Source organism: Acanthaster planci, linkage group LG04 (assembly GCF_054643075.1).
Source record: "Acanthaster planci isolate LZ-2023a linkage group LG04, COTS_SCS, whole genome shotgun sequence".
NCBI lineage: Eukaryota > Metazoa > Echinodermata > Asteroidea > Valvatida > Acanthasteridae > Acanthaster > Acanthaster planci.
The window spans coordinates 11,343,076-11,360,367 of NC_141780.1; the positions used below are offsets into that span (position 1 = coordinate 11,343,076).

The 17,292-nt window shown below is 38.1% G+C and overlaps 1 protein-coding gene across 14 annotated transcripts in view; it reads right to left on the minus strand.

Annotated features, from left to right (window-relative positions):
- LOC110983937 (dynein axonemal heavy chain 3-like) overlaps positions 1 to 17,292 on the minus strand; it is a 187,943-nt gene that overhangs the window by 143,011 nt on the left and 27,640 nt on the right. For 13 of the 14 annotated variants that reach the window (XM_087136035.1, XM_087136030.1, XM_087136027.1 and 10 more), the window contains exons 5-10: positions 9,629 to 9,972; positions 9,320 to 9,491; positions 4,329 to 4,470; positions 3,610 to 3,845; positions 1,587 to 1,782; positions 959 to 1,162 (exon numbers count right to left, since the gene is read on the minus strand). In XM_087136035.1, coding sequence (XP_086992161.1) covers positions 959 to 1,162; positions 1,587 to 1,782; positions 3,610 to 3,845; positions 4,329 to 4,470; positions 9,320 to 9,491; positions 9,629 to 9,972 — 1,294 coding nt within the window. The remainder of the gene's footprint in view (positions 1 to 958; positions 1,163 to 1,586; positions 1,783 to 3,609; positions 3,846 to 4,328; positions 4,471 to 9,319; positions 9,492 to 9,628; positions 9,973 to 17,292) is intronic. The other variant, XM_087136025.1, reaches the window with a different exon arrangement.

Genomic DNA, 17,292 nt, shown 5'->3' on the forward strand with positions numbered 1-17,292 from the left:
AGCCACCACTAAAGATGGGGGCAGATGAAGTCTGTTATGGAGACAGGGAGGTTGATGGAATCCCATTTTGGTGTGTAGAAGGCTAGTAGACAAAGCTCTAACTGGCACATGTACAGTTTGCAGAGAGGAACTAAGTTCACCATGCTGGCCATCAGTCCAAGAAGGTGGAGCTATGATTGAATGTTTGGTGACTGTTTAGGGTAGGTTGAAAGCAGAAGACCTATAAATCTTGTAAATAAATGAAGGGAAAAAGAAGAAAAGTAAATAAGAGAAGAAAAAGAAGAAAAGACGAGAAGAGTGAGAATGAAATACTTTGAGAAGTTTTGTCATTTTTTAATAAGTTTATTTTATATACAGTGTACATGTAATTAGGAGGAAGAGACTTTCAAATATTTATCTCCTATGGGGAAAGGTTCAAATCATATTCTTGCAAAGAAAATTCACAAGCTTAACTCAGGTGGGTCTCGAACCCACAACTGCCTGCTTACTAGTACAGACGTCTTAACCACTCGACCACCAACCCTGCCAGGGTGGGCTAGCCGGTCCACGTCAGATGTAGCGGTGGGTAATGCAAACTATTTCAAGATGTACCTTGCATCAGAGAGACGTTAATTTTTAATTACAAAATTTACAAGCACACTATACTCAGTGCTCGACCGAGAACTTGCGAAAAAAATTCATTGGCCAATTGGTCTTGAACCCATGACGTCCTGCTTAGAAGTGAGTAGAAGGTGCAACTTTCTGTAGATGTTATAAAGCATCTTATAACGATAGTTTGGATTTCTGTGCTAAGTTATGGGTCAGACAGCCAAATTGGTTGGTGTCATCAGCAGTGTTTGGCATTCATATAAGCCCCCTCCACAAATTTCATTGCTTGGTCACAAGAAATTTCAGAACTGTTTCTTGTTACTGACATCATAGTATGACAAGTAATTCTACATTTAAACATAATACATACCATGAATATTGTGAATGGCTGTGGTAATACAGGTAATCTTAATGATGTCTGCATGTATTCCCCAACATAGTCATTGCCATCTTGGTACTGCTCCAACCACTCACACAGATCAAAGACAGACTTCTTTACACCGTCTCGGAGACATACAGACATTAGAGTAGCCACTGAGGAGAAGAAGTGATCCATATGGTCCATCCGAGCAACCTTGTAAATGTAGGACAAAAACAATTATTACATGTAAAAATCAAATGATGATCAAATGATGTATACCATGACAAGTTTGATGACTGACTGTCTGACCAACTCACCAGCTGAATGACTGATTGATCAATTCTTAACTGAATAACTCAAATGACTAAACCACTGACTGATTACCTGGCTAATATAATACTGACTGATTAGTTCAATTGATTATCAATCTATTAACACTTTGATTAATTTATGGTGCACTAACTTCTTCCATGGCTGGCTTATGCACTGATGAACTGAATCCGTGCTGAGATGTCTTTTTGATAAAATTTACAACACACTTACAAATATAAATGTATGCCTTTACGCTCTATCAAGGATGCAACACCGACACCCCAGAAAAATCACTCAATACTGGATTTGGAAATGCACATCTCACCTCATCATTGGGCATCCATCGTTCTATCTCATCCCGATTCCTTTCAACAATGGCGGAACAGTCTGCTATCCAGTCATTAAGTAAAACTTCTCTTCCTCTAAGACTAGAGGCCTTAACATGACCGAGGAATGCATCCATACTGAGTGGCATGACCTCTTTCAGACCAGAAGTATCAATTAATCGGAAACTGAAGTATCTGTAGAGAAAAAGAACAGAAACCACACCATATGAAGAAACACATGTACATTCCTGTTCATAAACACTGTATACTCAGTGCCTGTCCGAGAGCTTGTGAAAAAATTCACAAACTTACTTAGGTGGGACTCCTACCCATGACCTCCTCCTTACTAGTGCACACATCTAAACCACTCTACCACCAAGCTTGCTGGGGTTGGCTGGCCACTCCAATTTGCATATACATGTAGCAGCTGTAAGCTTGTGAATTTTTTCACAAGCTCTTGAACAAGTACTGAGTATACAGTGAATATAAAATTTATGAATATACATTGGGTATTAAAGGGCAAATCCTGTAATTAAAATTATACATTAGGTAGTTACCTCGAGCTAATATGGGCACTATGTATGTAAGTATAGAATTCCAATGTGGGTACCACCCCCATGGCAATAGTATAATTGTAGAACTCTAAACAAATTTAGAACCAAAAATAACTAACACTCTATCACTTCTAATGGCTAAGTTTTAAAAGTGGCCACATTTTAAATATCACAACAGAGTATACTTTTTCTTTTTCGATGACTGTGAAATTTGCTCAACTACATGAATGTAATTGGTAAAAAGGAAAAGGGAATTAGGAAAAAAATGTTGTGACTTTACAATCACATCAGAAAAACTTGTCATGAATGGCCAATCACAATTTTTTTTTATTACTAAATCTGTCCCATAAACAGTAAAATAACTACTTAGAAACTCGCAACTCTTGTCAACAATACAACAAAAGTCAAAACAATCATTGTTGGTTTTGTTCAGCTGCAGTTAAATATTAATAAGGCCTTTATGGTTCAAATTTGGATAGTCAGCGAAGCTTTTCAGTGGCAAAAAAATCAACATGTACTGGTAAGTGACCAAAGCCTAAAGTCTTTGCAGTAGCGCCCTCAATTAGTAATCAAAGTTCTCCTCTGCACTTGCATAACCCTTACAAAGCACCCAGACAAAATTCACTGTTAACATGTTCCACTTGTTTGTTCTTCATCAAGTGTTTCATGAATTGGCAGCTTCAAAATTTGTAGGGGATAAATAATCCACTCCAACACCCCCACATCATCACTTATGCCATATGTCTAGCATCACAAATGCCTACTTGCCAACTGTTTGCTCTTGAGTATTTCACATCAATACCTCTCCTACAACTGCTAAATAACCAGGCAGAATCATGAATGCAGGAGGAACATGTATGCTATTCAGCATTACAACCTAAACTGTTTGGCAACTTAGTACATATTTACTCTATTTTACCATACTATGATGCACAACTTAACGGATACAGCATTATTTCTGTTCTAAAAATAGCTTAACTTGAGGTTCATCTGAAAGTGTTGCCTTAAAAAGGGAACATATTAATAATGATAATAATAATACAATAACAATATTTATTAGCACTGTGTGTGGTATATAGTGCCTTTAGTAAAATCATAGTGCTGTACTATAAGTAAACAAAGTAAAGGAAAAAAGAGCAGCTGCGCAGAGCTACAAAGGCAAAAAAACAGAAAAAAATCTTGAGAAGTTTACTGAAAACTGAGATACATGTACATGAAGGAATTTTGTTCCACTCCCTGGGACCAGCAGTAGAAAAAGACATAAATCATAACATTTCTTTGTCCAGGGAAGTTTATCATAATCAATGAGATGTACTACAAAATTTCCATTTAAAGTAATGTACGATTTTCCCAACACCAACATATTTTCTGAGGACTTTCCTGGACATTTTAATGAAAATTCAACACTTCAGAATGAGTCTGATGTTTAAAGTTGGATGTAAAACCTATTCAACACTGTTATGCTCACTTAGTTTCCCAGAGATAGAGTATACTGGTCATGACAGGGTGGGTGATGTAGAGCTGTGTTGCCATGAAACTCTTTGCTTCAAGAACGGCCTGTTGCCATGGAAACCACAGCCTGCCAGCAGAGTGAGAGAGTTTCTCTGGTAAGGGAATTCCAAGTCGCTCTCTTTCTGCAGGGTCTTTCAGAATATAATCCATGATAGCCTGCCGTATACTCCTGGTGTAACAAGACTGGACCTCCTGTGCAATTACAGAATAGACACAAGAATAAAGACTAGTTCATGCTTTTTCTGGTTCTGTTTGTTTTTTTCAAAACCTCTCTTTTATTACAGCCAACAATACTGCAATGCTGCAAGGTGTGTTTGTGTGGAACTAAAGTGCCTTTTTGCTGCATCTTTTAAGTTTTAAAATGTCCTAAAACTCAAGGTTTAAATATAATTGTAAAGGCATTCTTGGGAAAAAAAATGGACACAGCAAATTCCGAGATGAAGATTTTGATAAGCATTTCTAAGGACAACGTACCTTTGATTTCTAAGGATACTGTACCCGTAATCAACCTAGATATTTTAGCCCAATGTTAATTATCTCCCATTTTGTCAATTGTATGATCAAAACAACATGATCCACTGAGAAACTGAAAAGACCTTATGAGCTTAAATGGGAAGCTTATTTTCATTTGTTTCAGGCTTTTCCTTTATAAAGCAATGTATAACGACAACTTACATCACTGACATCTTTTAAACAGTGGATGAGATGTTCTACTTTGAGATGCTTGGGAATGAAGCGTTGGATACCCTTCATGCATTCCTTGCTGAGAGGTGCTATCATGGATGGACTAATAGCATTCTCAATCAAACTGAAATACCTAGGAATGCAAAAACACCAAATTGGCAAGGCTTTTGGGAGAACAGAACAAGCACAGAAGGCTAGTACATGTTTAAATGTACATGTATAGGGACTATGGATGTCCAGCAGTTAGTGTCAAACCTTTAGTACACAACCAGTGAGGGAATAATACCAAACTGGGCAATATTACTATCTCCACAAAGGACTGCACTGTAAGAAACTCAAGTGAACTTTAACACTCTGTAATTTACCAGAATACATCAGCAGTTAGTTATCTGCCCTTCAAATCCACTGAATACATCAAGTAACAAACTTTTTCAGCAGCTGAGGCCAAATCAATACACTGTCACTTGATTTTTCTTGGAATCTGTTGACTCTTTCTCACAATACTTTTTTGGCACTTCAAAAACTGTTTCAGGTGAACAATGGTATCTGTCCCTGAAAAGCATACTAAGAAAAATTCACAACAAATGGGTTAGTGTTTCAGTGGAAGTGAAAGCAAAGTTAGAGTCTATTTCCTTTAAGCACTTTTTTCTTTTTAAAGATCAAAACCTGAACCAATAACATATACAAAGTTGAACTGTGGACTATTTTCTAGGGCAATTGAAACAGGAAGATATGGAACAAATTCCTCCCTGTTCTTGAAAAGAGTTTCAGAAATGGAATTTCCCTTCCTATTTCATTGTGGAAATTACTTGGGTAGATGCTCCAATACTGATCAGCTCCACATTGAAAGTGAAGTAACATGTAATACCCTAGATGAAATAACAAGATAACAATACTATCAAACAGCATGCATGTACCACTGTACATACTGTCATGAAAGAGCTGAGAATATAATGCGCAGCGAGATTTTAAAAGTCTTTCCATTAAATGCTCGCTTCCTTTTTCTTTTCTTAAGCAGAAAATTTCTCTGATAGGTGACTCTGCATTTTTAGCCATTCAACATATACAGAGCTTAGTTTATTCAGGGGGAAAAAGGAAGAATAGAATGTAATTCGACACCCAGAATTAAAGCCATAACTGCAGTGGCAGAACACTAGGCTTGGGCAAATCCATCCTGGAATTGGGTAGAATCAATTCCAATTTTGAAATCAGATTAACGATTCCATTTTATTTTTTTTTTGCGGAACTGATTTTCAGACATGATCACTTCCATTCCCATAAATTCAAGTCCATGACGCTTTGAACAATTAAGAATATTTGGCCCAACTTGTATGTCCAGGACGAAACCTTTAGGATGCAGCATCAATCAGACCGATTCAATGACTCAAACAACACCGTTAAGCGAACAACTGCTTAACTGAGCGCCGCTTTGAATTGTCTGCAGGCGCCACACACTGCGTGTACTATTGGCCATGCATTTTTAACACCTCAGTAGGCCCCACACTCACACGATCAACAGACACCAGATGCCCCACCTTACAGTGCTAGGCTGTATGCTGTGTTTTCTTTACCATTGATGTAGTAACATCACGCACCACATTTCATGATTCTTACACAAAAAAATAAAGGCTAGCATCCTTAGAAATTATTCTTTGTCAAATTTGTCGTTCTGTTTGATCAGTTCTGATTATTAGCCCCTTAATTTTACATTTCAGATGTTTATTTTGCAAAATTCACTTGTAACCGAGTGGTATAAGGACTATCTTATCACAAACTGCAAAGGAAAAAAAGGGAAAAAGTCTGCCTCTACTTTATCACTAGAGGATAGAGAATTATCTCCTCAGACAACATCTCTCCTTGAAGATTGTAACATAATACACATGTATTTTGCAATTTCCGGAATAGGCAATCCATTGCAGAAATGAGTATTCCTGAAGCAAGTCATCAATGTGACTTCAATGAGTTTCGATGTATTCATCCACCAATTTTTTAAAACAAAAAGGACTTGCTGTAAAATTGGTACAAAATCTATTGAAAGAGATGAAAATTGAAGGTCACAGTACAGCCAAAAATATTTGACACCTCAAACATGACAATAGGCTTGATGCACAACGTAGTCTATTTTACTTCATGAAAATCAAGTTATAAAACATAGAATCACTACAGGGAAAGGCATTACCAAAAGTCCACAACATGGGTGAAGCAGAAAAGTTGGAGCAAAATTTCACTGGAAGGTTAACGAGCACTACGAGTGAATTAAATTGAAGTAAAATCAACAGCTCATTCCTTATGCAACTGTTATCCAGTGAGGACTGGACGTGGCTCCTTAAAAGGGTTGCTATGGAAGCCTTTTGTTGATCTTTGTGATCGCCTCAGTATACTTGGAGGAACCTCAGGAAGCTTACGTCTCCTCGGTGTTAGAAATGAAGTACTTTCATCACTCACTCCTGGAAGTATGTTGGGTATTACAACCCCTATACCTAATTGAGCATCTGTAGCTGAATCAGATTCTTCCTCAGAATCAGACGTTGATGGAGTAGTGATAATTACGGAAGTTTTAGTAAGGTGTGGAATGCGTTTCAACTCCAAGAAATTCACAACTTTCCTCGGACCTGAACCATCTACTAGTTGGATTACGTACACAAAAGACTATCTGGATGCTTAACAATCTGGTAGACATCAAGACCTTACTACATTCAATTTTTTTTTATTTGTATGAATATAAATTCTCTCACGCTTTGAGGCATTGTACAAATTGTAAATAAAATACTGAATGTAGTATTCGTGCCACCATATTCCCTGTTGTCTTCATTTATTTATTTATTTATTACTTTTAACTGAGTCCTTATACCATTCAGTTACACACTTTTGCCTTCAAAATGTGTCACACGGTTCTTATGGTCTTTGAGTTGTGAAAAGATAAAGTTGGAAGCTGGACCGTATTGATGCTATTCACTGATCACACATTTATTCCCAGTTGGTACACACATAAGCCCCCCCAACTTGTAATCACAGAAGACAAAGAGGTGCGAACATAATCTTTGAAGTCAGTAACGAATGGATTTTTAAAAAGACAGCAATGCCACTAAGGCTTTCCACCCCTGCAAACACACATTTGCATGAGCGGACTCTTCCAAGTTCAAACCCTTGCAAAAATGTCCACAGATTCCTAACGAGTCACAACTGGGACAGAGACTAATGGCTGTGAATATTTACGAAGTAGCTGGTATGAGGCCATTTAAGTAAGAAAGTAGCATGTACATGTATGTTAACCAGTGACCACATGTCTACTATTGCTAGTAGCACTGGTGAATTGAGATTTGGAGCAAGTGGTTTAAACTGCAGGTATGGAAAAACATTGGAAAAATAAAATCTTATTTTTGTTGACTGATTACTTGCATTTTGACACGGGGGCTGGCAGACCTAACCGTAGTTCTCTGAAGGCTCCCGCATGTGGGGATTTGAACTTTATTTAAGGTATATTAATGTTCATTTCATTTTTACTCAATAGTCAATTTTAGCCAAACCAATACAAGCCTTACAAGGAGTGCAAGTGGTTAGGAGGAGCTACTTCGGCTTTTATACCTACAAGCTGGATTTCTGTGTGCAACTTCCAGGGTGTAAAACTTGCTTTTTTAACTAGAAAAAGGTTTTTGTCTTGATGATCTGTTGAGGGTAAACCTAAGAGATCTGTGCACATGACCTCTTCAAATAGATGCACATTATGCAGGGATAATACCTTACAGTAAAATTGGGAGTCGATTCCAAGAGGAATTGGATTACAAGATGGAACTGGAATTGACCCCAAAAATTCTGGATTTGTGCAACACTACTCAACACTCATGGAAAGGTAGTGCTCGCATGCTGCATGCCTCTCTAACCAATAGGGTGTTGTGACATGCCAAATGCATGTGCGTGTCAAGCTTAAGAACATGCATGTACATGTACACAGCACCGTGCCACTGCATTTACTGCCTTCTCTTGGATTTGTCAACATAGAAATTAAACACACTACACGAATTTGCAGAAATAGGGAATTTGAGTGAAGCAGAGAAAATCTACAAACATGCTCGTAAGGGGCTAAAACAAATCTCTTATCTAGTTGGATGTACTTCATTTGATGTCTTTCACGTCCCATATACATATTGTTATAATAGGTATTTATACATGTAAATACCTCTGACAGTCTCCCTATTCAACAATGTGCAACTTGACTGTGTATTAACATTTGATAATGCCTGCAGAATAAATTGTGTGCTGGCACCTGGATAGGAGACAGTTTAATTGATTTTGATTGGTCAAGAGTCCATGTGCACGCCACGTGCACGCCAAGTCTGTACATGGCAATTCTTTTAGACAAGTAAGCAAGGAATATACCAATGCATGAAGGTGTTCGGGGACATGAAAGTCAACTTCTAGAAAAAAATCACTGGAGATCCATCAAATATTGCCTTCATATGACTCTCCGACTGAAAAAGGTATTTATCTTAGCCTAATGTTTACAACCCACTCAGGAGAATGGACGCAACGGCTCGGGTAGTAGTTGTGTCCATTCTCCTGAGCTGGTCTTAAACTCATGTTTAAGACTGGCCAAGCACATATTTATTCCCTTATTACAATGCTTTTCAATTCTTTCACCCTGGGTCATCAAGTAAGTTCTCACATAATTCCTGGGAAAGCATCAGTTTTATCCACAAATACCTCATAAATCAGCATCAGAGAGGTTCAGGGAACATGCCATGTGCCCAATGCCATGAGGCCACAGATTTGAAAGGCTATCACATGTCTACACCCCCATGTTAAAAACATGTAAGTGCAAGCATGTTAGTTGGGACATTCCATGTTCATGTAGTTAAGATAACTTGGAGAAATGTTTAGATACCATTACAAAATGGTTTACTTTCAGTAGTTTCTTTTTGAAGTTGCTCATATAGCTGAAAGCATTATTGGAGATGAAAAAGTATCAAATATTTGAGAATTACCTGGGCAGATCTTGTTGCTCTGGTGTAGTAGGCCTTGATAGGCCATGGGTAGAGGTCGTATAGGGTGGGAAGACTACTTGTAAGACAGCTTGTGTAGTTTCATCATGGTCCCGTTGAACACAGCTTGGAGACTTGGGAAGAAAGTTGCCATTCACAAGCCCTGTGGGTTTGTCTACAAGGAAATATTTCAAAAACTTTTACAAGTACATGTACTTTAACAATGTATGAAGTAGTCTAACTTTTACAAGCACTTACATGTATATTTTTGTGAGTGAGCAATAAATATTTAAAATAAGAGGTGGGACTTACTGTTGTGCTGTTCTTGGATTGGTGGAACAATTTGTGGGACTTGGCCTAGACCTGATTGTGGGGTACCCTGAATGCTGTTGAAGCTTCCCCTTCCACTATCCACAGGAGCACTAACAAAAGGGTCTGGTCCTGGCCCTGCTGATGAAAACCTTTCATCCCTCACATTCAAAGGTATACCCCGTTCGATGCTGGAAAAAGAATGTCTAGGGCTAACAGGTGGGGTTGTTCCACTGATGGGAGGTAGTGGATGGGAAGGAGAGATGGATGAGTGAGTTGTCTTCGCACTACTTGGCCTCGGACACCACAGGTCAGTTTGCCTGTGTCTGGGAGACTCTCTGGGGCTGCTGAGAAATTCGAATCATATCAAGAAAATTCACTGATAACAGCAACTCTTCCAAGCACAAATCACTAACTAAACCAATCAGAATACCTTTGCTCAAAAAAATTTGTAATGAACAGTAACATCTGTCTTTCCATTATGATGATAACGAACAAAGATCTAGAGTATACAAATAATAACTACTTATGAGAGCAAAAGTTATAACTTCTTGAAGTGACTATAGAGCTTCCATCCAATCATGTTTTACTGGAGGGGGGCCTACACAGGCCACAGTCCACTTCATAAAAAGCCACTTTTTTTAATACTGAAAGAAAGAATTTCCTTTCTCTTCTTTCCAAAAGTATGTAAAAAGCCCCAAACTGAATCTTCACCCTTCAAAAGGACCATCGAAATAATCCCAATTTTTGGCCCCCACCAAACAACATTTTTCTTTTGACTGCATGATGTAAACATTAATTACATGTTTTATACATATTCTGAAAAAATACAGAATGAATTTCTGAATACCACAATAAATCCCGATTCCACCACAAGTTGAACATTCAAGGTTACCACAAACTTCCCATTTACTGGTTGAATGGAACCTCTCTTATGCAGCTACTGAAGCCACACAATGTGTTCAGACAAATACAATGACCCAGTAAGCAATGCACTGATAAGATGCAGGGAATATTCATATCTTGCATAATATACATGTATATCTTTACCCTCACAAAGCCTGCCACACTTACTCCGGTAAGTGAAACTTGACACTCATGTGACTTTGAATTAATTCTGGCTTGGCCCAAGTAACTAATACACCAAGCCGGTACTTGGAGAAGTATCCCACAAAAAAATGCAAATTATGCATTGTGGCTTAGTTGAAAATTGTAAAGGAAGGTTGATGCCATTGCTTTCGTTGGGGAACTGGAGTTGTGTTTGGATGTGCATTAATTTGACGCTTCAAATTCACATGGCAAATTTAATCTCTTCATGACCTTTTGACCCTGTTGGGGTATCTCAAGTAACCAGAGATGGTTGGTTTATTGCTGAAGATTACACCTGTCCATCTAAACCTGTAATGACACCACATTAAAGCTCCGGAGTAGTAGAACAAACTAACAAATCTAAATGTCTGTGAGGCCTGCATCACGGCCACTCTGACTTTCCACTCACAAGACTACTTCAGATGTGGGGCCTCTTTTCAGCCCCTAATAATGCCTGTGCAGAGTAAAATTGATTGGACTGCTGTAAAAGTAAATAGCTATACTTTTAATCAGTCTAGTAGTTGCACGAAGCACTCATCAAAACACCATGCCTAATGGTATCCCACATTTACATGTACATGTAATCAGTAATATGCCAAGTTCCTCTTTCCTAGTGTAGTTTCATCAACTTAAGCCATTTGCAGCAGGCAAATATTTGTATTTGCTGGTAGGAGTGATAACAGATGCCCTGAGATTTGTGCATCTTTTGTCTGAAGGGGCTGTCCATAGTGTTTACTTGGTGGATTTTTAGGGTAGGATCACAAAGGGTGCTCCCTGTGGTGTACTCAGGCAAGCTCCCTGATGGGTCTCCAAGGAACAATCCTCTCTCACCATGTTTGGCAATTGTTACCCAATCAACTCCAACAGTTTGTTGGCAGCACTGATCTGCATAACTTTTCCTCAGTTGACCAGTAGTTATATGCTCAGTTGACCAGTAGTTATATACTCTGTTAATTTCAAACAACTTTACTGTTAACAGGAGGTCTATGTCTGTTCCAGAACAGAACAGGGCTTTTGTACATTGCAAATTTGTTTCAGTTAGTGTTCTTGTATTCATATGCAGTATTCATGAACTATCATACATTCATGAATGATGATAGTTTTCTGTAAGTCTTGTAAATCTGTAGATAGGAGTTTAGAATGTAATGTTAAAGGATATTAACAGGAACAGAAAACATTTAGTTCATGTGAAGTATTTTAAAATAACAATAAATACATAGCCATTTCAAGAACATCGTAAATTTAATGTTTAACCCATTAATTTAGACCCCAATATTAATAAAATGATGCTTTTTCCCCACCCACCAAAAAAAATAACCTTTTTGACCGTTTGTGTTCCCAGGCTGATTGGATGACATCATCAGCAGAATGCTGACATGTAAAGGGTACACGTACATTGCATTACACTGTCTTAGTTCAAGGTAGAAATTAAAAGACACAGTCCTACCATGTGTTTCTTGAACTGAGACAGCATTTGCCTGTGGGCCAAGCAACATCAAACACAACATAGTCTATTGAAGCATGCGATATTGCATGTACTGTGCGCAATGTACACTGTAAATGTCAGTGTTCTGGCGAAGACGTCATCCAATCAGCCTGCGAGCACTAACAGCCAAAAGGCGACATTTTGTAGGTGGGGAAACACAAGACCTTTTTATTCATTTTGGGGTCACAATTAATGGGGTAAACCTTAAATTTACAATGTTTTGAAATGGTTACGTGTTTATTGTTATTTTAAATATTTTACGGGAACTAAATGTTTTCTATTTCTGCTATCCTTTAAGATGATGTCTCATGTATTAGTGTAGTGCTCGACTTCATCATGATACATTGCACTGATATACATGTAAGTTTCATATCAAGGGGAAGTTGTACAATGTAGTTCTGAAGATGTACATTACATGTATGTACCGGTACATCACATGTAGATTAAAAAAAAGCCATGTCACCCTTAGAAAACTGTGCACAAAGTCAATGGGGTTTTTAATGTTGAACATTTTACAGTAAACCATGTGATAGAATAATCATGACTTAATTGCAAATCATCCTGAGGACAAGTTTTACCTATCTACATATTGCATGTCAATCACAACTCTACTGGTATATGCAATAAACATCGCCATTTTTGATGACGTCATCAAGACATCATTGAATTTTCACATACACAACCTTGGTTTGTGTCAGCGCCAAGTTTCAACTTGATCAATACACGGTTCTGGAGGTACAGGTCTTCAAGTAATTGAACTTGGAGGGCATATCATAAGAATTATGATGTTGACATCATCAGCTTCAGACTTCAAATTGTGGGCATGAAGGTACAATAATTTAATTGTATCTACCAGGAGTGAGATGAGGGCATTTATGCATTTCTACACAAACCAGAGTCACTGCATGTGTCTCATCTCAGAGTAGAGTCAATATCTATTTAAGCTTGCTTCACCCTCAGGCTATGAGCTTTAAATAGAATAATCCCCTTTACAGTCTTCCCCCTGAAGGCAGATTCAATATTGACAAAGCTCTGACCTTCAGGAATTACCTGACCCAAAACAGCAGCAAAATCCTCAAAGAGGAGAGGGATTAAGTCACAAAGGGGGACAAGAGGGGACATCACAGTAGCGCTTGTCTGTGGGGGAGGTGAGTTGAGGTGGACAGGAAGAAGCAATGGATGGGTGAGAAACATTTTAAGAAGATGATAGGGAAGGCATGGTGGAGGATATACCTACTTTCAAACACCTACAAACACTTCCTTCATTTTAACATTCATTATTACTATTAAATTTACTTATACATTTACTATTATTACTGTCTTAAAATTCATGAACTATTTTCTAACTTGCCACCGAGTTGTTTGGTAACACAGACAGTAAAATATCTTATTTGCAATTTATTAGTGCAATGTTTATACACTGTAGGTTCAAGTACTCTGTTGTCAGTGTGATGTTCATTCCAAAGTTCTGGTATTGTACATGTAAGTCACCTCATGGTTTCAAAAAGATTAAAAATGATCCTTGTTGGAGGCAGGAAGATTAAACCAAGTATTTGAGAAGCACAATTATTTCACTGATCTCTGAAACATTTTTATTAGTTTGGTTATTTTCAAATGGTGAAGCTTCCCACTTGTATACATTTTGCCGGCCTAAATATTTTTGACAGGAATGACTGTAGTTTCTGTCAATGAAAACAGTAAAATGAACCCTGACATTCCACAGTCCCTGTAACAACCAAGTTACATGTACATGTACTATCAACTTGTACCAAGGCTGAAATACAACTCTGGAGGGTAACATTTATACATATGAGCCAAGTATGATGACACACAGAAAGCAGTTAGGTGTAGTGGAATATGGATATGTATGTGATCTCTTCCAATTTGGCTGTGCATGATGTATAGCATGTTTGCCTGATGGAGACTGATACAGTTAGGAAGGGCACATTCTATCCTGAGGCAGATGCACAATGTGAATTGTGTCCAAGGACTCATACTTAAACATTGACTATTGCTGCTTAAGGGGACCCAAATGTGCATATGCACCAAACATACATGTACACACAGGTTGATTATAATAAAAATGCTACTCCAGTTATTATGGGCCCACTCAGCAGTTAGGATAATGTTGACAGTTGCTATTTACATGTATCACCAGTCAATGGGACACAAGATGTACACAGATCAATGACAGTTAGCTGTGTTGATTTAAGTCATGGCTTCGACCAGATCTATCCACTTTAGCAGTTCTTTATTACAATAAGTGGCACAGTTGGGCTATGGTATATTGTGGCAAATGGCTTTATTCAGAAGTCATCCATCTTGAACTGAAGCATGGCGATCTCTGCAAAACTTCACAAATTCATATGTATAGAAATGAAAATGATGCAATTGTTCAAAATTACAGATTACTACACTTCATAAATATTCACAAACAAACTGGAATGCACGTGGACAATTCCACCATACATTCAGGAAGTAGAAATGACATGCGCCCGGGTAGCATCATCCCAGTGAGTATCAACCCCGTAGCCTCAACAATTACCTCTGGAACCAGCCTTGTAGATATATAAAGTGTGGCAAGCAATCTTACAGAACCAGCTAACTACTGCAGTAAAGATACATTAAAGGGTGCTGGCACCAGACTGTTTCAATCCTCTTGCCAGGTATGACACAAGAACTCTGCATGCAGCTCTACAAGTACATTACCAGATTTCCATCATATTATGAGCTTGGTTTGAGGGAAGTGGTCAGAATTACTGGCCCTTTAATTTAGTGTAGGTCAGCTTGACTACCTCCCTGTACTTCACATTGGGAGGTAGTCAAGCTGACCTACACCTTGGGACCAGTATACATGTACATGTACTTCCCCCTCAAACCATGCTATATTTGTATTTTACCATCCTTGCACTTTGATGGCTAGATACAAATTATAGACTGAAAGTGGTATCCCATTTATTGTCCAAATGAAAATATTTTTCAAAGTGAGGCTATACCTGCACAGTGCAATGATGGGTCCACACAAACTGTTCAGAATAGCAGCTGTTTGGTACAATGATTATCAGTCACCGAGTATGTGATGCACTCGTTCGGGCTCCGGCCCATTCAAATGTATGGTGGCCTGCCTCACAAACGTTTCTACATGTGGGGCAACACTTCCAGCACAATGTCATGCCTTTTCTTTAATGCATGTTCAATTTCTTCTATTTTTCATCTTTCGGTTGGCTCTTAATGGAAGTCAAATCACAAAATGGAATCAAGTTTGCCATGAGTTTCCCTTAAGCTATCATTTAAAAATCACCTGCAATCCATGCAGCGCAGTTACACTGATTTCTGCAGCAAAATCACAAAAGTAATGGGTGGTGAAGTGGCAATTTGGAAAATGTTTGATGAATTTTTTAAGACAGTGGAGTCGCAATGATAAATGACCCGAGTCATCGGCAACGATAAGTCAGCAAGCATTGTTCAAAACAATTAAAACCTAGCAAAATAATTTACAATGATTTTCTGCAATTTACATGCACGTTGAAAAGTTCAATCTACAGGTATCTGTGCACATATTTTTTGTTTGAGTGATTTTTTTCCCCAGGGTAAAAATCCTTTCCTTTGTAACAATGAAACGAAGCAAAGGTTTCTGCAAAAGAGTAAGAGTTAACCATGTTGTGTGTATGGACTTGGAGGCTGGTCTACCTGGCCATGTGCCTATGAATGTTCATGTGCAAGTACCAACTAGCGATACAGACTGCACTGCCTTGTGGTCATTTGCAAGTACAATTTTCCTTAATTTTGGAATCATCATCAACAGTCCAATATTTTTATTTTAAGCAAATTTGCAGTATGTGGCACACAGAATACATGTACAGTATTTGGGAGCTAAGGGGCATGTTCGGTATACCTGATTATTCACTACATAGCAGTGTTTGGTACAGTGGTGTTCCACTGTAATTACAGTAAAATAGGGTGTTCAATCCGTAAAGTGGGTCAGGGAAATATTCAACATGCCATAAGGATCTAAAAAGCCTACAGCATTCAATTGCTACACAAGTTTTACAAAGAACTTGCACGGATGATTCAGATTGTTTCTAACTGTCTGACATGAGGCGGTCAGGATTTTTATGGATCAAATTTGGGCAGGTAGCAAAAAGTGTGATCATTGTGATAAATAGTTTTCTTGGTTCTAGATTCAAATGTATTGGGTACATGTTAATCTCATAAACAAAGCTTGAATTGGTGATTAATGTAATAGCAAAATAAATGCCATCTTTGAATTTTCTTTAGCAAATCAAATATCAACAGTAACGGTTGTGTGTATACTCAGCACACTGTAGGTACAATCTGAAATACGGCACACACAGCAGTGTTCATACATCACTGTGCTAGGTATGTAATGTACGGAGTATGTCTGAAGGTCTGGGCATATGTTTACTGTTATGGAAACTTACTGGTTTCACACAGTTATTAAGAACTGGATCATGGTCACAATATAATGGCACCAGGGACATTTTAAGCATTGTCCATTCATGTCAGACTTACTGTGAGAAATAGTGAGATTCAGAACTAGATTTTCACAAACTGTATTTACATGAATTGCAGCAAAAGCATGGTTAGATTTGCTCAGTTTGACAGAAATCAGTGAACTTGGGGGAACAAAGCCAAAATTTGATTTGGTTTCCTTTTTCAGAATACTTAGGCTAAGAAAAGCGCATACAAACATGATATTGTCAACATTCCATCCACTCTTTAATTCAAAAATTAGAGTTGTAGACTCGAGGCCTTTGACTTGGACTCAAGTCGGACTCGAGTTACAGTTTTTGTGACTTGTGACTTGACTTGTAACTATCAGTTTTTGATTTGTGACTGACTTGGACTTGTAAAACAAGACTTGTGACTTGACTTGGACTTGCACATTATGACTTGTTATCAACGAAAGTCGGGACAATATTCAATTGAACCCATTAGAGTTTTGAACTAAGCCTATTACTACTTACGCCTTGCGTTCTCATAATAATCATCGTATGACTTTGTTCATCTCGCAACTTCTACTTAGGTCTTGTCTGCCCTGAACCACTGTTGTCTGTAGTTTTTTTTTCGG